General features: G+C 43.9%; 2 protein-coding genes across 2 annotated transcripts in view; both read right to left on the reverse strand.

Moving 5' to 3' along the window:
• Window positions 1-959: 959 nt before the first annotated feature.
• Window positions 960-11,990, reverse strand: slc35a3a (solute carrier family 35 member A3a). The gene is made up of 8 exons (XM_080860692.1): window positions 11,570-11,990; window positions 10,560-10,771; window positions 7,849-8,003; window positions 5,391-5,513; window positions 4,900-5,074; window positions 3,704-3,822; window positions 2,047-2,180; window positions 960-1,916 (listed from the first exon to the last, which is right to left on the reverse strand). The coding sequence occupies exons 2-8, from the start codon at window positions 10,747-10,749 to the stop codon at window positions 1,826-1,828; spliced, it is 987 nt and encodes a 328-aa protein (XP_080716818.1). The 5' UTR covers window positions 10,750-10,771; window positions 11,570-11,990; the 3' UTR covers window positions 960-1,825.
• A 2,366-nt stretch (window positions 11,991-14,356) lies between these two features.
• notch2 (notch receptor 2) overlaps window positions 14,357-20,522 on the reverse strand; it is a 46,506-nt gene continuing 40,340 nt past the window's right edge. The window contains exons 31-34 of the mRNA XM_080832359.1: window positions 19,548-19,864; window positions 18,907-19,054; window positions 18,689-18,786; window positions 14,357-18,254 (exon numbers count right to left, since the gene is read on the reverse strand). Of these exons, the coding sequence (XP_080688485.1) occupies window positions 16,824-18,254; window positions 18,689-18,786; window positions 18,907-19,054; window positions 19,548-19,864 (1,994 nt within the window). The 3' untranslated portion in view covers window positions 14,357-16,823. The remainder of the gene's footprint in view (window positions 18,255-18,688; window positions 18,787-18,906; window positions 19,055-19,547; window positions 19,865-20,522) is intronic.

Raw genomic sequence — 20,522 nt, forward strand, 5'->3', positions numbered from 1 at the left:
AAGCCAGTCAGCACACAGAGAATGACTGGCAAGCAAAGTTTGATTGGGATGAAGAATACTTTGTGGATGGCAACACAAAGTAAAGTCTGCCTTATGGCCTCCTGCTATTAACTTTGATGATCGTTATATCATTAGGGGATGGACTAGGTTTAAATCAGACTGCCTTTGCCTCTGGGTCAAATACATACTTGAAGTATGCAAAAGGCACCCAGAAGAGGCATTTTTATCCCTGAACATATCTTCTCAAAATGGTACATGTATGAGAAAAATGTTTTAGGATTTGAAGTCCACAGTTTTACCAGTGGATGGCAGCTAGTAGGACGCTTCCCTATAGCTGGGAGGGTGACATGGCAGAGGAAGGGGAAGCAAGGTGCTTAGAGAGAATGTGAAAAGTCCCCCTGCTCCTCATTAGTGAGCTGCAGACCAGCCAAACATACACATGGAAACACAGACATACACACAGACATACACACACACGACAAAGCCATCAATAGAACCACCCAAATTACACCCAAAAACAACCTGCACATTAAAAACAAGGGGCAAATGTATGGATCAGCCATTCCTGTACCGTTGGTGATTTACACACAATGAATGAGTGATTTTAAGTGTACAGACACTACTGTTAACTGTTAACTTGAATATCTGACAACAATTTCAGGCCATTCAAATCTCCTTTGACAATGGATGTATTGATAATTGGTGTTCTTGCAAAGTTGGTGCCACGTTTATGCAGAGGAACTCCATACAGATGCCCCACTGTTTAAGGTAGCTGCAAAACATGTGTCCAGATACTGGTAGTGAAGAAAGTCAGAACAAAGTGTGGAGAACTCAACTAGACCCATCCTAGGGCATCAATCTGAAAGAATGGTATCAAGATCTTCTACTTTTTTTTGCATGCATGCAGTGTTTTTGAGGTAATAAAAGGACAAAGTGACACAAGTGTTGTCATTATTGCAAGTGCCTCTGTGAACACTGTACAAATATATTTGTCTGCCTTGATTTACAGTATGTACATTCCATTTCCAATTAACATAAAAAAACAGTAACCGCGACATACAGAACCTGACCTGCCCGTACGCTAGCCTAGCAACTAGGTGCCTTCTGCATTGAGTGTGAAAGATGACAGTCTTTCTGAGTTTGACCGTGGTATTTTGAGGGTAGATCTTTTTTATCCACACACTTCTTTTCTCATCCTGGCTGTCGCTTCTATTTTTTTTGCATGTGGAGAAGCCTACTATGATTCTTAATAGGCTGAAGTGGACATAATCTGGCCCCCCAAAAAATCTGAAAATCCCTTCAAATCAATATTTGCGTTGCTCCCCTCCCAAGCACTGATTATCTTCAATTACATTTCTCAATAAAACATTGTACACCCCCTAGCCCTAAAAAACAAACAAACAAATAATTTTGACCACATTAAATTTGGCATCTGATTATGGCGTTTTCTCCCTGTGCAGTTTAGATATGTGTGAGAGGTGGTTTTAAGTAAATCTGGAGAATCTCTCAGAGAAACATCATTGGGTCATGGCTTCCCTGGAACGTGTTGGGTGGGTTGAGAGCACGACTTGAATGATGAGAGCCAGGCTGACCATCTTCAGTGACCTTTGGATAGTGTTTGACACCAACTTCAGTAACTTGGACTTCCGCAAAGGGGAGTTGTGTGGTTGACCGTCTCTACACAAGGCCACGAAACGGTCTAGTGTGTGGTGATATGCTGCAGATATGCCTCGTTTGATATAGTCCTGCTTCCCAAAATCCCTTTTTCCTTTCGCTCACACTCCTTTAAATCAGCGCCTCTGGAGCTTGTCCTTTGGTTTCGCCCTCACGCTCGACTCGGGTTTGTGGAGGGCTTGCCCTCATAGCCATAGAGGAAGGTGGCTACTATGACTAGCATTGCTCCCATGAAGAAGACACTAGAAAAGAACAATAACAAGATGTAAGTGCCAGTTTCACTGAAAGGTTTGAATAAGTTTGGTTGTGTGTGTGTGTGTGTGTGTGTGTGTGTGTGTGTGTGTGTGTGTGTGTGTGTGTGTGGTATAGCACCTGGTGGGCACAAAATCTTCGAGCCAGAAGTAGGAGATAAGTGTGGAAAGGATTATGGAGAGTGATGTGGCGAAGCCCTTCAGGATGTTGTCCGCATATTTGATTACAGCAGCTATTACGAGTCCACCAAGAGCCTTAATATAGAAAGGAGTTAGACATTTAAAAACCAGAGAAACAAAGTCTATGCCAACGGCAGCAAAATGCTCTACTTTGCATTCTAAAAGTTTAATGGACCAATAACATGATGTTGATCCTTTGAAAGTGTGATCAATACTTTGCCTGGCAAACAGAAATTATATAGTTTACCATTGGGCATTTTCCACTGGGCAAACATTCTCTCTGAGTGTGCTATTCTTCCATTATTATACAGACCTCTGGAATACAAAATTCTGTCTGGTCGATTGAGGCACTTTGTGGTCATATATTTTCAAGTAGCAGAGTAATAAAAAAAGGTAAAGTATGCTAGCTGAAAACAAATGGCAATAAAAATACAGGAAGTTTTGCAACACTGTACCCTAAGTGCACTTGTCTTTCAGGCAAGTTGTGTTATAACCTTGGCAATCAGACTAGCGCTAATGTAGAATCGTGTCACGTCATGAAATATGTTCTCCTCAGGGACGTTCACCACTGGCTTGGATGGGGAAAGAAACAGTCATAAAACTTAAAATGTAGGCACATTAGCAACCATTTTAGTCACCATCTGGAGCCCGTCCGTGGTTATGGTTTGCTTTACTGTCGTTTACGATGATTTACTATCATTTAAGTTTGCATTAGTGTCAACTTGAAATACCTGAACCTGGCCCTTGGGTGAGAACAGGGATGTGTTTATATCAGTAGGGTCACGGCACCATACGTAACCTGCGCTGTGTAGACAAGCACAGTCCCGCACCAGACTGGAATATGTGACCTTGGACATGGGAGGCGGTCATGCTAGCAAGGAGGCTAAAACCCATGGGTGCTAGCATCTGTCGTGGAGTGAGGTTTATTCACTGCACAGCACTGTACCTGCTGGCTACCGTTACACTCACCCCCCTAAAATATCTATCCCAATCTCAGTCATGGCATCAGAGTTGCGTAGACAAACACAGTCAAGCACCAGCCTTAAACTCACAATACTTGTATATGAAAATTCATCTTCCATGTAGAAACCAGAGAGAATACACATAGCTGCTGAAGCATAGTAAAGAACACTGGAGTACATTTATGCTCAAATAGAACAATCAGTGAATTTGACATTTAATGACCACAGCTGTTGATAGATCCCACAGAAGCCAGTGCTTGACCTTAGCAGCAGGGTCCCTTGACCTGTTTACACTAGTGTGGAAGATTTACACTCAAGCACTCTCCGGTGGTCAGGACTGCAACTCGAAACTCTGGCGCTTGCAAATTATGTTTGGTTACCAAAGTTACAACAATTTTTTACCCTTCAAGCCAGCTACTCTGGGCTGAAGCAAACATCAACCATACAATACAGGCTCATAAGTCTATTAAAACATGATTACAAAATGAGGGAGGTATAAAGGGTGGCATTCCTATGGGATTATGCTTGACTGGTTTAGCAACACAAATACGCTATGCCACCATTCTCTGATATCAATGAGGTGAAAAGATGACCTCCTGACATTCAAATGAACAGCTGGAATACAGTCACAGTTACCTGAAGAGCGACCACAATGCAGGTGAGGCTGTTGTAGCCCTGGAACATTCCATCCTCCCTCACCCGATTCCCATCATACATCAACATGCCAATCACACCGAACACCAGGCCAAACATCCCTACAGGAGACAAAACCAGCCGTTAATGGGCAAAGTGTCATTAGCATGGCAGTGACTAATGGCACAATAGAAGCTTTGAACTGTGTATGACTGATTTTGAACTGTATGTGAATGGACGTGAACAGTGACTGAGTCAATGATACGAGGGGAATTATTCCAGAAGCCAGGAGCTCAGGAAGAAATTCAAATAGCTGTAAAGTCAACATTGAGGGGCCGAAGATGGGGCTCTTGCTGGTTTCTCAATGAATATCTCACATCCAGAGTCCCAACTCTAGTTCAAGCACGGAAATGAATCATGGTAGGATTATCGCAGTTCACACGTTGGGGTTTAAAAATAAACGCGAGATGTAGATACATCCTGGCAAAGGATGTGCCGAATAAAAGAGCTCCTCTCCTGCTTTTTTCTGCATTCATACAGAACACAGAAGTGTGATTTAACATGGGAGTCAGTCGCAAATAAGCCATCAGAATGGCTTACATGGGCTGGCCGATATGACTATGTTATTGGATACTGGAGAAGTCTCACGAGAACCTAAATGACAATGCCCCGACAGGGCTAGACAAATGATGATCACAAAGAAAGCTGACAGGCTATTCAGAGAACATTACTAGATTGTTTCAAATAATGGAATCACTGTGCAGCGCGTGTGGAGGGGTTGGGAGAAGTGGAGCATGAATAGGAGGATATGCTAATCTATTTTGTATTGTTGGTAAATCATATGCCTATAATTTGCGTCATGACAACACAGGGCATGTAGCCCAGGCAAACTAGAATGCAGCCCGTCAAGATCAAGGAGATGGTGTGTTTGTATGGGAAGTGCAGTCCAGACAAAAGGTAATATAAACAAAATGTTAAATAGAGTGAAAATGGTTGGAAATGAATGAACAAAAAACAAAAGGATGGCGTTTGAAACCGGGTGAGTGGGAAAGCATGACATAAGTAATTGCCATTTATTTGTATTTAAAACATAATTTTTGCTCAGCCTTTATGACTTGTTTTATAAAGGGGTGCTCTCATCAACATAATGTCACTTTTACAAAAAGAGCACTCATATAGTTAACACAGATTCTACTGACCCAGCTGGATGTTCCTAACCCAGACGCTCTGCTTGCTCTCCTTGAGGATCTTCTCAAAGTAGACCCCGGCGAAGCCGCTGGAGCAGCAGGCTACCAGCACGGCCACCAGCCCCACCACCTGAGAGCCAGAGCTCTGCTCCTCCTTCTCTGGGGCGGACGGGGAGTCAGAAGGCCACTGCGCCCGCATGGAAAAGAAACACACACGGAGATAAAAAGACACACACACACACACACACACACACACACACACACACACACACACACACACACACACACACACACACACACACACACACACACACACACACACACACACACACACACACACACACACACACACACACACACACACAAAATGGCAATTTAACCTGTGAGAAGAAACTTTTTTGTACCTACATATCAACACCCTTACTGCAATCTCTGCATAATAGCATCGATTCACTTTTTACATGGAAAAGGTTTTACGCATGGCTAACAAAAGGAGAACTAACCTGCACGAGCGCCACCCCGCCCATGAGGATGAGCAGAGACAGCCACTGGTACACCCCCAGCTTCCTGCCCAGCATGGACACTGAGAACAGGGCTGTGGTTAGGATCTTCAGCTGGTACGTCACCTGATCCGGGCAGAGGAGAAGAGAAGAAAAGAGACACTCAGCTCAGAGTTGTGATAGGGCTTCTTATGAATTCGTCTGAATGAGTATGAATTTTGTGATCAATTCACCAATCATCATAGTGGTGAACATCATATGGCATACTCATCCCTCTGTGTCATTTTTCAGGTATCTCACTGCCAAAAGGTATCTCACTCAGACAAAAAAATACACTCCCATAACTCAGTTGTTGAATTTACAAAATTAAGCTAGTATTTCTATCCAGACAAAGGTGTAGAATGCTGTAGAATCTGAAGTGAACACAAATATACCTAAGTTTACACAGACTCATCAGAGAATAGGCAACAAATCCCCTGGACTGGCAGGAAACAATATGGATGAGGCAGTGAATGTATAGTGCCTTTTCTCCTCTCTCAATATCCAAGGCTGAGCAAGGCACTTAAACCCCCCCCCGGCTCCTAGTGTGTGTGGGCTCACTGTGTGGGCTCCATACTCCTAGTCAGGGGCGATTCTAGACCTAGAGCTTTACTGGGGCACAGGCCCCCAACTCCCAATACATTTTTTTTAGATGTGTGCGCAATATGAAATAAATGGCTAGCCTACTGCTACAAGCTTCAACATCACTATTGTCACTGTCATACTGTAGGCTATATTAAACCACTGGTAAAGATACAAGGATATTTATGAGTACAATATAATGATATTTATATGCACATTTACAAACAGCATCCTCTTACTGCAACCATTTAAGATTAGAAAAACAAGTGGTTCAGGAAAGCAAAGTAACTAACAAACAAAAGCAATGGCAGTATTATGCAGGATGCTCCCTTCTCAGGAGAAGCTGGTGTGCATCATTAGGCTAACAAACTCTAACAAGATGGTAACATCCAAAATGCATAGGCTACTTTTACAGGACTCTGTCTACACATATAAATTATAAATACATAATTGTCCGCATGTGTGCATGCAGCCTAGGCATGGTGTGAGTGTGTGTGTGTGTGTGTGTGAGGGAGAGAGCGCAAGCTGGTAAAACTGATGCTAAATTTAGGCGCTAGTCATTGAAAAACGGGTGCTAATTATGTGGGGAACATTCTCTAACAGCGATCAACTTGTCATTGTTTCTGTCCAACAAGTTGTGAATTTGTTGTAACATTAAAACAGGGGACGACTTACTTTCGCTGTGCTCAAAGTGACGTGAGGAGCTCCAGCAGTTTCCAGTGTGTGAACGAAACACTCGGAAGAATCACATGAACGATTTCATTGGTTGTTGCGTTAAATCTGGTATTTTCTGATTGGCTATTATGGCCCCTTTCTTTTTGCCTTTGTATTTTTATTGGCTGGTAAGGGTCAGGCTCGAGTCGGTCAGGACAGAAAGCAGGCAGGGAGATGCGCTCATGAATGCCGTTGGACAGCGAGAACAGAGCAATAATTTTACTGGGGCACTGGAGACTTTTACTAAGGCACGTGCCCCAGTAAATAAGGTCTCGCGCCGCCCCTGCTCCTAGTGTGTGTGTGGGCTCCCTACTCCTAATATTGGATAGGCCAAAATGCAGAGCATGGGTCATATGCAGAGGTCCACTTCCACTGCTCCTGGTATGTAAGTGGCATTTAAAGGTGCATTAAGGATTAATAGCTATTCGCTAAAGGTATGCTAGCAGCTAAAACTAACGAAATCTCTTGAAATGTGCTGACTTTGACATTATGACAAACTAATTACTCAACGACTGTCCTTACACAGTCAAACATCAATCATGTGCAACACAAGACTAAGCAAGACGGCAAATAAGCTACTTACTAGATCGGCAGAAGGTAATCAAAGTCAGGTCGGCGGGCATCGGCAGGCAAAACTACAGAAGGCAGTTATATGCCTATCGACCCTGCTATGCCATTGGCACGGACGCAATTCTCCATATTAAAAGTCATTGTAGCGCCCCAATTTTTTTTAAGCTGTTATTTTAAGGTTAAACTGCTTATCCTAACCCTAATCCTGAAGCATAATTGTTGCATATTGTGCCTTTAAGTTAACTTTACTAAAAAAAGGAAAGAAAAATACATTACATAGGTTACATGGCGGCCTTAGACTACACTGGAGGCACTATTCCAAGGTCTACACATGTGGAGATCAGCAAGGATAAACAGGTGCAATTCAGGTGCTACATTACGGAGACATTTCATGCCAATAGCCCACACCCACGCATCAGCCCGAGCACAACAGCCTAGGAGTTTCTCTAAATACTAAATACAAAAACTTCAGTTCCCCTTCATTTAAAGCTTTCAATGCTTCTCAAGCTGAGCAGCCTGTTCTGTAGATTCTCCTCCCCTTCTCTGAGGGCCTTACCTGATAGGTGGCTGCATCCAGGTTGGAGAGAGCGACATACAGCAGGTTGTTCTGTAGCGTGTAGATTCCAGAGGGAATGGCTAGCTTCAAGGTCTCCACGGGTTTGTGTACAATCTCCTGCCTTAGCACGCTGTTTAGAGCACGGACACTGTAACCTGACAGAGTGAGATAACATTTGCTATGATTGATATGAAGGCCAAGGCAGTGTAATGTGATGATTAGTGCGTATGTCAACACTAGCCTAGAGCTGAATCTATGGATTTCTTAACACCAGCTAAAGATACAGAAATGGAAATACAGTTAGTACACTATTGCTACGGAACTAGATTCCGCACCAATAGTTTGAATATTTTCAGTCTGGAATGTTTTTTCTGTGCCAATTTCCATTCTGTAGCATCAAGGAACATGGTGGAGAGGGTCAAAAGAATAGTTGCCTCCTGTGCCGTGGTGAACCCTAGTGCAGCACTAAGTCAAGGTAGGGGCAATAGGGGCAATAAAGGTTACAGGGAGATTGAATGAAAGAGCGGCATGCTAACCACTGTGCCACCAAAACCCACTTGGACAGCAGGGGGTTGTAGTGCCAGTGCTATAGTGCCAATCTCATCGCTACGGAATTTGTTGCAAAAAGCGCCCATTTTATTGCTATGGAAATCGTAGCAACAGCCATTTTGTTTTGTTTAAAAATGTTGTATGCTATGAAGGGTGTCTGGTGTCACTAAGCACTCTCCTATTCCTAAAGACCTAAAAGTTAAAGGTGCATTAAGGATTAATAGCTATTCGCTAAAGGTATGCTAGCAGCTAAAACTAACGAAATCTCTTGAAATGTGCTGACTTTGACATTATGACAAACTAGTTATTCAACGACTGTCCTTACACAGTCAAACATCAATCAAGTGCAACACAAGACTAAGCAAGACGGCAAATAAGCTACTTACTAGATCGGCAGAAGGTAATCAAAGTCAGGTCGGCGGGCTGCGGCAGGCAAAACTACAGAACGCAGTTATATGCCTATCGACCCTGCTATGCCATTGGCACGGACGCAATTCTTCATATTAAAAGTCATTGTAGTGCCCCAATTTTTTTTAAGCTGTCATTTTAAGGTTAAACTGCTTATCCTAACCCTAATCCTGAAGCATAATTGTTGCATATTGCACCTTTAATAATTGACTGAATGTGATCACTGCTCATTGCATGATGGTGTTCATTCTCACAGCACTTAAAATCTATCTTGCGCTCATATCTTGTCCAGTATCTGTGTTTGTGAGTTCTTATGCCTCACTTGTGAGCTACACTGGATAAATGTCTGCCAAATGAACAGATAGGAAACGTAAAGGTCATCAACTTCACAATTACACAGCCAAATATTAAACTTATCCTGTCTGACTAAGCATTGGAGATAGCCTGACTAAGCATTGGAGATAGCCTAACAACTATGTCACACCAACCAAGCTAGGCCTTGTCGATTACCGTATTTTCCTACAGATTCCATGACAGTTAAATATGCAATGACATACCCCGAGGGCCTCGCAGTAATAATGTAATTTCCCCATCTCAGAAAGATCTGAAATAAAATACCCAGCCATCTGTAGTTTGGTCCTTTAACGTTCACCTTGACTGTGTCTGCTGGGTCTTTGCTGTTGATTTACGGAACCTGCAGGAGTGCTATGACCTCTTGGCCACACACACCAGAGGCAACATACTGGACCTTGAGCACTGTTCAGGCTCTTCTCACAAAAGCCTGAAGGGCACTCACTCATCCTGCCATCTTAAACCACACAGCTGTCCAGTTTTACTAAACAGCTTCTGCCCTCCAAGATGCTTTGTCTATTGCAGTAGAACCCATAAACTTTGCCTCAATACGCTCAAGCAGTTTCTGACAGCATTCCCCATTGGTTCAAACCAAGTGACTGTCTGTGCACTTGTTGCACTGAAAATTTGTAGTAATTATGGATATTCCCCAAAAAGGTAAAGTCTACATCCTAACTTGAAAATCACTGCTGAATGCACTCACCACTAAATGGATTGCAGTTATCATTTACTTTTTCGCCTCTGAAGGAAAGCATGGTGTCAGAGTTTATCAAGAGATCACAAACAACCACCTACCAATTTGACTATTCCAACTTCAATCCCAGTTCAGACAGACATACATTTGAACATAATAGTATATGTCAGACTGCTCCATACTCTCGTATGACGTTCCGTCTTGAGTTTCCTCTGTACACGCTCCACATCAGCAATATAAAACTTAATCTGCCAGCAAAGCCTGCTGTTCTATGGCTATGCTAATAACACAACAAACCTTAATAGATCACCATACCTACTTTGGGTACCTGACAGCACGGCATAAAACCTGCTTTGAACACCTAAAGATACCCTGCCTAGATCTGCACTTTACCCATTATGTGTCAGAGATTACTGCCTACTCCTGTCAAACAAGAGCTTAGACTTGCTACCACTACACATTTGCATAACACTACATTCTTCACACATTCCTCCATGGATTGTCCCCTCCCAAACTATGAAAACTGAATCTCTGCAAACATGTACACAGATTCTTCTGACACACATTTCTCTACACACTACCTTGAGTGTATTGGTATTTTCCAAGTAACATGTCAATTATTCTGCAGCACTGCAACTTTGTTGTGCTATTGTAACAATAACAACATTCAGACAGTAACAGATAAGCATACTGAAAACACTAAACTCACTGTGTTCTTTGAGGACCAACATGATGCAAGCAAGGATCTTCAGCAGTTCAGCAGTCACCACCGCAGAGGAGGCCAGGTAACGTGGCCCATCCCCTTGAAGAGTGCGGGAGTAGCGCATGGTTAGCACCAGAGATGTGGTCTGGAACACCAGCACACCAAGAGATAAGTACTTCAGGTGGGTGGAAGCCATTGTATCTGGTTACGTAGGTTGACTACGGAAGAAGACAGAGAACAAAGAGTTAAAAGGGCATTTTTTTTAATGAATTCATACACTTCCTCAGAGGAAAATGGCTGTGTGACTATAAATACTGAGTGACAAAGGACATCTTCATGCCAACAGGCTAGTAAACATGAAAGGCTGATGATATTGGGGAATATGATAATAAGACATCACACAGAAACATCAATAAACATACAAGAACTAATCTTAGTGTGTTTTGCAAAAAAAACTAAAAAAAGCACCATTCCTAACACATCCTGCTTCACCTACCTGACACTTCCGAGAATCAGGAAGTGTCAGGTAGGCGAAGCAGGATGTGTTAGGAATGGTGCTTTTTTTTTTTTACTTTTCTAAATGAAAGTAATCAACGAGGTGATGTGGCAACTTTGAGTGGGTTTTCCAGGAATGACTATAAAATCACCCTAGATACCTTGCCCAAAGTAAGTAATTAACCACGTCATGATCTCTTTTAAGGTGAATGCAATGACAATAGCTGATCAACTGATTGGATAATTGGCAACATAACTGTCAACAGGTGCAGTTCCACACAAACTAACATTGACATTTTTTTATCAAAAAAGTCAACCTGCAAGACCAAAAAGTAAAGTGACAGATAGACTTAACTGCTATAGAATAAGTCTCTAGCCATCATATGGTGCTCGCAAACAATTGTATCTTGCAAGCGATACTTGTTAACAGACACCCCTTCTACTTCTATTTTACCATCAAATCACAGTTGACTATTATATTTGGCTGGCTTGTACACCTGGACCAGGGGCACAATACTCACCAAAGTCGATGAAAACTGGTGCAGGGATCCGGAAGATATGACTATAACATACAAAGTTAGCTAACGTCAGCTACCTATCGTTCATACACACAGCCGTCCATTCATTCTCACAGTCCTTACAAAGCCCTTTTCTGCAATAGGTTGGTCTAGCTAGACCTTCGTCTGGAACTGAAAACAGGTTTTGCAAGTGACTTGAAGTGTCACAAAATGTTCAGCTAGGTAGCTAGGCAAGTTAGCCGGCAGGGCAACTACAAGCCACATTCAATCAATACGCCCTCTTTATTGTAACCCTCAAACGGGCTTCCATAATTCTGTCGCTAATTCAGCCCATGTAACAGCCATTTCAATGATTTTGCAATGCGTTAATGTCACACATCCCTCCTTAAATACAGAACTTCACACAAATCTCCAACTGTGGCACTTCCTGATGTTACCCACTGTACACGAACGATTGCGCCGTAGTCAAAACGAATAAGTAGTACAATGATGTGCGGCTACCGCCCACTGCTGTCCGGGCGTTCAAACAAGTAGCAAAACGACTGTGAGTCTCACTCTCATGTGTCATAAAATGTAAGCCCTGTGTATCAGAGCCCGTCTTTCTATTACACATTGTCTGCTGTGTATACAATGTAACGTGCATGCACGTTATCTTAACTCGTTATCTTAAATTGTCTTATGGCACCTTTTTTTAACAATTACACATCATTTCTAGTTTTAAGTCAATTGTTAGAGAGGAAGGTGAGAGAAGCATGATCAGTTTGCAGCAGCAGGATCCGTTTTCCATGTAGTTCAGCTTTGAACTTGCAAATTCCCAGGATCACATCCAGCAGCTCTTCATGGATGACACAATAGTTTCTCTCTGGTCGTGAGTGGCTGAAGTAGGCAATTACTGCTCACTGTGCTCTGCCTCGTAGGACACCGTCACGGCGTCTGTGTCGAGGATAAATGGTCACAGTGGGTAGAGTAAGGCCAGCACGAGAGTCTTGGTGAGCACTGCCTAGAGCCAGTCAGAGGCAGCTGTACAGTCTTCACCCCACCGGAACGGTTGCCCCTTCAGGGTCAGGTGGAGTAGCGGTCTGGCTACGGCAGTAAAGTTGTGGATGAAACGTCTGTATTATGGCGTTGATGGTGGACGGGGCTGGCATCTCCAGTGTTAATGTCATACTGGACCAGGCTGGTGCGTGTGCAGTCTTTGTCTCGAGCCACAAAGATGCCACTCCAAGCTGTGAACTTCTCCAGGAGCTCACGCAGCTGGCTTCTCTAGGTCATCTCTAGCCCCTCGCAGCTGCACTGGCACAGGTCCTCAACAGCTTGCCTGGTCTCGCTGGCCGAGCCATAGCTGCTCAGACAGGGAGGTGGGGGACTGCAGTATGTACTACACTCACTCAGCCTTGTCCAGGGCTGCCACCAGGGAACTGAGAAGAACGTTCTCCCTCAGACACTCTTGCAGCAAGCCACTGATGCAAAAATGACACACATTTATGACACATAGCAACACATTTTCAACACCAAACCGACTGCATTAATTTGACATCTGACAACTTTACCATTTCACAAAGTATAAGTCTTGGACTTTCATGTTAAAGGTCTGGTATTTTAGACCAGAGACACAACAAATGTGACAATATAAGTTATTTGAACAAATCCGTATGAAACTTACTATGATTTATTTTCCCCTTCAAGTAGGTCGTAGGTCGTGAAGGACGTCATGATACCTTGTGAGTGAATATGAAAGGAAATGTTATTAAAGACTGAAGTTTCAAAGCGGTCATTTTTGACCAGAACACAGTCAAAGTGCTTAACCTACCAACCATATTTGTCTATTTAGGTTCTTACGTACATATATAACAGTTGCAGTCTTCCTTTTAGGCTACAGGCCTATCTGTTAGACCAAATCTGAAAGGTTTTAAAAGATCAGGCCTGTCATCTCATGTATGCTTTCTTGTCATTCATGTATACAAACTATAATTGGCATGCACATTAAATTAATCCTAGTTCTTATCTTAAGATATAGTGTGAGCCCACGAGAGTTAAACAACCAGTATAGGGATACATGTCCAGCAGGAGCAAAAACTTGATGTTATGCCATCCACTGTCATTGTCAAGCAACCTTGATTTTGCGGCATACATGCTTCATGCTCTGGTCGCACTTTTTATAAATGTAGTTTGTCATTTTGGTATATATGAATTCACCAGCAAAAATAAGGTCACCCCAGAAGCTGATGCTTTAAGGAATTCACCAAAGCCCACTGTTTGAAAGGCAAGCGGGTGCCATATGTAAAAATAGGCTGTATAGATGCCATGAAGAACCCATTCAGTTCTGAGAGAGCCACATTTATTATCAATATATTTTAGGCACCGTCGTGAGGCGCTTTATGAACTCCAGATCCATAAAGCTGTCACTAGCTTACTTACTTGAATTTGATTTGCTCAATGTGTATATGCAAGGTTAACAACTCACCAGGGACTGAGGACTGTTAGACCTTTTTTGTAGTCTGACATGCCTTGATGTTTTTGTATATTTCCTCTAACTAAAAACATTGATGCACAAGTGGCATATATGTAGAAGATTAAAAGTTTCTGGGGGTGTTCTTTTTATGACTCTAGGAAAAAAACTTACGGAGCTTTAAAGGAATAATGACAACAAGAACAAATAATCCCTCCACAGGGATATGGTCCCACAGGGATGTGGTCCCCAGAGGGTTCTAAAGAGATGCACAAAAAGATGATGAGATTCTTGAGTAGATCCTAACAACTTTATTGGTTGATTCAGACATAAACGAATCATTTCCTTGCTTGGTTACTTTGGACTTGTTCATTATTCACAAGGTTCATAGACTGTCGAACAAACGAGAGAGACCTACTTCATATAAGACATACACATTTATATAGCTTTATATATATACCGAATATATTTGGTTAACAGGTACAAGGTTTACTGAACATCTTTAAAAAGTGTATTTACAGCATGAAAAAAAACAAAAGCCTTGCATAATATTTAAGTGAAAACACCATGCTCTTTGAGCCCTGCTGATTCAATCATGGGATTGGAGGACCAGGAGTCCTAAAGGCACACAGAGATAAAAGTCAGCACATTTTGACACCATTAAAGCAACCAAGCATAAGTGCCATAGAGAGGATGTATAGGCGTTAGTTGAGATTCGTTTACACACATGCCTTTCAAGGCATACCATTTGACCTACTGAAAGCAAAATGGCAGAAATAGGCAATGTATAAACGATAAGACTAAAAATGTAATGCTATCTTTTTTTTACCCATTGTTTTGCTCTGCTGTCCTCTCCTAAGCGGGGCAGACAGAGTTAAGACTGTTCCCTGTGTAACGTATGTATGTATTTACTCTATGGTGATGAGTCTGCCTTGACAAATATGTGTTTGTGTGTTAGCTTTGGGCTCAAATATTAACACTGACCCTCTCGTTTGTCAAAAGAACAAAACAATAAACAAAGAACATTACACAGTTCATTCAAATCAACGTTGACCCACAAGAGAAAAAACAAAATACTTGTACTACAATCACTTTTCTGGGGTTGAATTGACAGGATTTTGGTTGTTATGCCCATTTGGTCTACAGGTTGCTGGTGTGCTGTGCTGTGCAAAGAAGAAAAACTGATTGTAAAGTGTCCCAAGGACAAACTCCAAAAAGGATACACCGCAAATAGTGTAGAACTCCCCGTAATACAACGAAATCTTTTAAAATAATATCTTCAAAAAAAATTGAAAGTGTGTTAAATAGGTGCACAATATACTGGGTGAACAGAGAAAGGACTTAATGATTTGGGAGAACAACCATGATTTCAGAAATTAAGAAAATAAAGAGAGAAATAACATGATGGTATACATGTACAGTAACAGTAATTACAATAATGGTATTCGTAAAAAGGCACGGTGCCTTTGGCATAGACTCTCTTGTGAGACAATACTAAGATGGCTGCCATTGCTTCCAGTTGTCATAACTTACATTTTAGCACTGCCTCCAGAAAAAAACCTCAACTCACACCTGCACCATGTTTGCCACAACTTAGGTTCTCTTAAGCTATTTGCCCGACCACCTTGTTAGAACACTCAGAATCTCAAACAACAAAGCAATTCACAACTACAAATCCCATGATGCATTACCACTGCCAAAACAAGATACTCATTTCTCCATCAGGACTTGTATTAAGGTCCTGGTGACCATGCCCACTTTACGAACATGCAGCCTACACAGATACACAGTAACAGAGATGCCAGAACATTTTGAGTGATGTATAATACACACACACACACACACACACACACACACACACACATATATATATATATATATATATATATACGTGTGTGTGTATGTGTACATATAAAATACAGGAAACATGAAGTTCAACCTATTTACACCACAGTTAAGCTTAGAACCACCCCTTCAACAGCTGTGCCTGTATGCTGCAGTTTTTGTGTACCCTCTTCCTCGTGGACGCTCTTTTGAGCTAAATCTCACTTCACCCTTGACAAAACCACATATCACCATACAGATTCTATCTGTTGAAAACAGTAAAGGCAGTTTAAGCTTCAAGATAACAGCTCTCCAAAAGAAGGTTGACCCATCATACAAAAAAATACATAAAATCATTAAATTAACAAAGACCCGGCACACAAATAAACACTAGCACATTTGACATAGACGTTACAAAAACGACGATGAAAGAAAAGCTTTTGTTCACCAAATATCCTTCAAAATGTATAAAGCACAAGTTTAAAAAGAATAAAAATACAGCCCACCAAGGGCATTAGAAAGCGTCCCTTGTTTTGGCAGCCACAGTTATATGACTGTCCTTAGATGACACAATCGCCTTTCGATCATGGTCACGGTGTGTACATTTCCAAGCCTAATTCATCCAGCCGTTGTTTTTAGCCGTTATCAATCTTCACTCCTTTTTGCCATGATTGTTTCTGCTGTCCTGTACGTATTGGATCTGACTGAACTGACGACACATTGTAATCCTACCCGGTGTACTAAATGCATTTGATAATTTTTACTTGGGCACATTAAGGCAGTATTAAAAGAGACTCAGTAACTATATATACACACATACACACACACTACCAATACTGAAGTGCATAGCAAAAAAAAAAAAAGCACTGAAAAAATAGACATGGGAAAGGCAGTAACTAGTGGATATAAGATTAAGACAAGGAATCTTCTTTAATAAAAACGATCGAAAACACTGTAGTTTCCACCAGCAAGCAATCGGGAGTCTCAAGCGTAGATGCTGCTGCGTTGTGGCTGCTGGGCCTGTGGTGTCGGCGGCTGTGCAGGCGGCTGCAGTTGCGCCTGCTCTGGAATGTGTGTGTGGCGGGCTGGGACCAGCGCGTGCGCGTTCCCCAGCGGCGTGGGGCTGGTGGTGACATCCGACCAGTCCGAGTTGGAGTGGGGCGAGGACGAGGACCAGGGGTCGGGGGACTCTGGCGACGGGGTGAGGTAAGGGTGCTCGCTGGGGGGCTGCGTAGGGTGCCCGGGCGTGGTGCCCTCGGAGCCGTTGGTGGCATAGCTGTGCTGCGAGGGTGGTGTGGGGTACTTATCAACGGGGCTCTGCAGCGGCTGGTATGGGGGAAGCTGCCGGCCCTGGCCCTCCACCATGCCCATGGCCATGTGGTTATGCGAGTGGGGGTGGGACAGAGTGTGGGACATGTTATGCGACAGCCCCACGTCAGACATCGGGTACATCTGGGTGCAGTGCAGGCGGGCCGAGCCCTGCTGGGGGTGGCTCTGACCCTGGCCCTGCATCTGCCCTTGCATTTGGGGCTGCTTCAGCAGGGCCTGGCCTCCGCCCGGCATCATCTGGAAGGTGACGATGGGCGGCAGCTGCTCGCGGCTCATGGTGATATTCATGGGCGTGAGCATGCCCGGGCTGTGGTGCTGGGACATGCCATGGTGCGAGGCGCCCATCTGGTGGGGCATGGTGCCGAACATGGGACCCCCGCCGTAGCCCCCGTGCTTGGCCAGGCCCACCCATCCCTGCTGCTGGCCGGCCAGCATGTGGCTGACGGGGGGCAGCAGTTGACGGGACGTGGGACTGCTCATCATCGGAGGTGACGTGGAAGCTCCTGACGCCGCGGCGGCATCACCGGCGTATGAGTGCGGCGACTCCAACGAATCCGCAGGCGACATGGTGACCGAGCTCTCCGACTGACCGGGGCCTTTCGCATTGCTGGCGGCGGCAGCATTACCCCCGCCGGCTCCTCCTCCTACGGGCACAGCTGCTCCTACAGCGGGCCCCTCCCCTCCTGCCGGCTTCTTCCTGCGCTTGGCCTTCATGTCTTTCAGCTCTTTGGGTCCGCCACCTGGTCCTCCACCAGCCCCAGCCACCTTGGCGCCCGCTCCCCGTCGGTTCTTCTTGCCCTGTGGCCCGGGCCGCATGCCCATGAAGCCGCCGGCACCCCCGCACACCATGGAGGAGTGGCCTCCCCCGTTACCGCCGCCCAGGTGGGCGGGGCCAGCGTGGGGGCTGTGTACCAGGTTGTACTGGTCCAGCAGGCGCACAATGTCGTGATGCATGCGCTCCTGGGCGGTGTCGCGTGGTAGCCGGTCCAGGTGGTCTGTGATGTCGCGGTTGGAGTAGTGGTCCAGCAGCACCTGGGCCGCCTCGAAGCTGCCTTCACGTGCCGCCAGGAACAGAGGAGTCTCCTCCTGTGAGATGGACACAGCAGGAGAGAGAGGAGAGAGAGAGAGAGATACATAAGAGAAACACATGAGTGCTCACGCTCACCCCAGGAACACCTGCAGGCAAACTGTTTGTGAAAGGGTCTAAAAAAAGGGTGTGGACATGGACTCCTTCTCCGGGTGAACAACTAGAAGGCACAGGCTTTTCAATTAATGCACTCTTCTCCTCAGAAATTCTGACAGGTTCTAACTCCATAACAAGCTCTTCGGAAAACATCTGTTTTAATTTCTCTAGGTTTAAAAAAAATAAATCTGAAAAATCTGAATTTTTTTCTTTACAGAGGAAGACATTGAGCAATTTTTGTAAACCATAAATATATCTCAGGCCTATGGGGATATGATCAGAAAATGAACCAGCAGGCAGGTGACGCTGAAGCCTTATTGGGACCCTGGAAGCTCACCTTGTTGTCCTGCATGTCTCGGTTGGCTCCGTTCTTCAGCAACACCAGAACAGCCTCGACGTTGTTGACTGCGGCTGCCCAGTGCAGAGCAGACTTGCCTGAAAGGAAACCAGGGGACAAGACAAGATATGACATCAGAGTGCTGACATTGATAAAAGCCAGAGAAAGAAACAGACAGCCAAGCAAAAAGACAGACAGAGAGGGAAAGTATATCATACCATGGTCGTCAACGGCGTTGACGTCGGCATGGCAGTGCACCAGTTCCTCTACCATGCCCTCAACGGCAAGGCGCGCTGACAGGATGAGGGGCGTGGTGCCATCGTTCATGCGTGCATCAAGCTCAGTTGCACGGTTACGGATCAGGATCTGGAGAAAGGAAATACACCAGTCATATAAGCTAGTTCAAACATTTGGGACTTTAAACATGAGGACTTCAAAAGAACATCGGGTTGAACCCCCCTTTCCCTCCCCAAACTCTGTTCATTTCTATCCAAGTAACAGAGTACATCTGAAAAGCCTAACACGCTTCTGGCACTATGAAGCTGCACTTCTCAGTTACATGCCCATCCAGTCCAGTCAAAAAGAGACGCAGAGATACAGACAGAATAACTGGTACTGATGGTCACATCTAGAGGGGAGCTGAGTGAGGGCTTGGTACACATACTGTAATTGAATTACTACTGTAACATACTAACTGCACGCAATATTAATTTTTTTGTTCTTTTGTCCAATGTATGCTTTTGTATGGACACAGCATGGGTGGAAGTCAAAACCATATGTACTACTATGTGGGACGATAATCTTTATCTTAATCGTAATCACACAGTCACACTAAAGGGAAGAGGGGTGTGGCCCGCACCTGGAAGACTCCCTGTGCATCAGCTGCCACAGAGGCATGCAGCGGTGTGCGGCCCATGTTGTCGTGGGCATTGGGGTCGGCACCGGCGTCCAGCAGCCTCTTGGCGGCATCGGCCCGGGCATAGCGGGCAGCCAGGTGCAGTGCCGTCTCTCCGGTGCGGTCTGTCTGCGCCAGGAGTGTGGCGCCCTGAGTGATCAGGTCGTTGATGACGTTGGAGCCGCCGTCGTCAGCGCCGCTCTCCTCCTCCTCGTCCAGGACGCTGGTGCATTCCATACCGCTGGTGCGTAACGATGCCAGCATCAGAGGGGTAAAGCCGTCTGTAGGTGACGCACAGGAACAAAGAAGAAGCTCACATGAGTGAAACTGCTTTTGAATAAGCAGAATTATTCCAGTACAAAAGACTTATCCCTCATCCAGTTGATCAAGTTGATCATGAGTAAACATTGTAATAATAGTATAATAATAGGGTTGGGGGGGGAAATCGATTATTCGATTTTTCTAGATTCTCTCTAAAACGATTCTCTCTCGATTCAGAAAAGTTCATAATCGATTTTGTAATAAAAAAAATAAAAACTTTTTATTTATTTTTTTACACATCCATTTTATGTTGAAATGCAAGCTGCATCGATTATTGGATTGTTCATAGAAAGTCAAAATTGTGACAAGGAAAAGCTGTTCTCTAATAAAAAATAGATAAATTAGTAGGTAATTCATCTAATTCATTTAATTATCAAACACAAAGTAGGAAGTGTAGCAAAGACTCTGAGTAGCAAACTCGAATGTTTTAAAAGTCGAAATGGATTGATAATCGTTTTATCGGTTAGAATTGATAATCGTTTTTTTTACACATCCAGTTCGGTCCATAAATATTTGGACATTGACACAATTTTCATAATTTTGGCTCTGTACACCACCACAATGGATTTGAAATGAAACAATCAAGATGTGCTTTAAGTGCAGACTTTCAGCTTTGAT

The sequence above is a fragment of the Sprattus sprattus genome, assembly GCF_963457725.1.
Source record: "Sprattus sprattus genome assembly, chromosome: 2".
Taxonomy (NCBI): Eukaryota; Metazoa; Chordata; class Actinopteri; order Clupeiformes; family Clupeidae; genus Sprattus; species Sprattus sprattus.

Excerpts from the sequence above, each read along its gene's own strand:
- slc35a3a (XM_080860692.1), bottom strand. The coding sequence starts at position 10,749 with ATGGCTTCCACCCACCTGAAGTACTTATCTCTTGGTGTGCTGGTGTTC. Across the intron at positions 3,823-4,899 it reads GGTTAGGAACATCCAGCTGG|GGATGTTTGGCCTGGTGTTC; the intron begins GTCAGTAGAATC and ends TGTCTCCTGTAG. Across the intron at positions 2,181-3,703 it reads GCATTGTGGTCGCTCTTCAG|GCTCTTGGTGGACTCGTAAT; the intron begins GTAACTGTGACT and ends TTCTATATTAAG.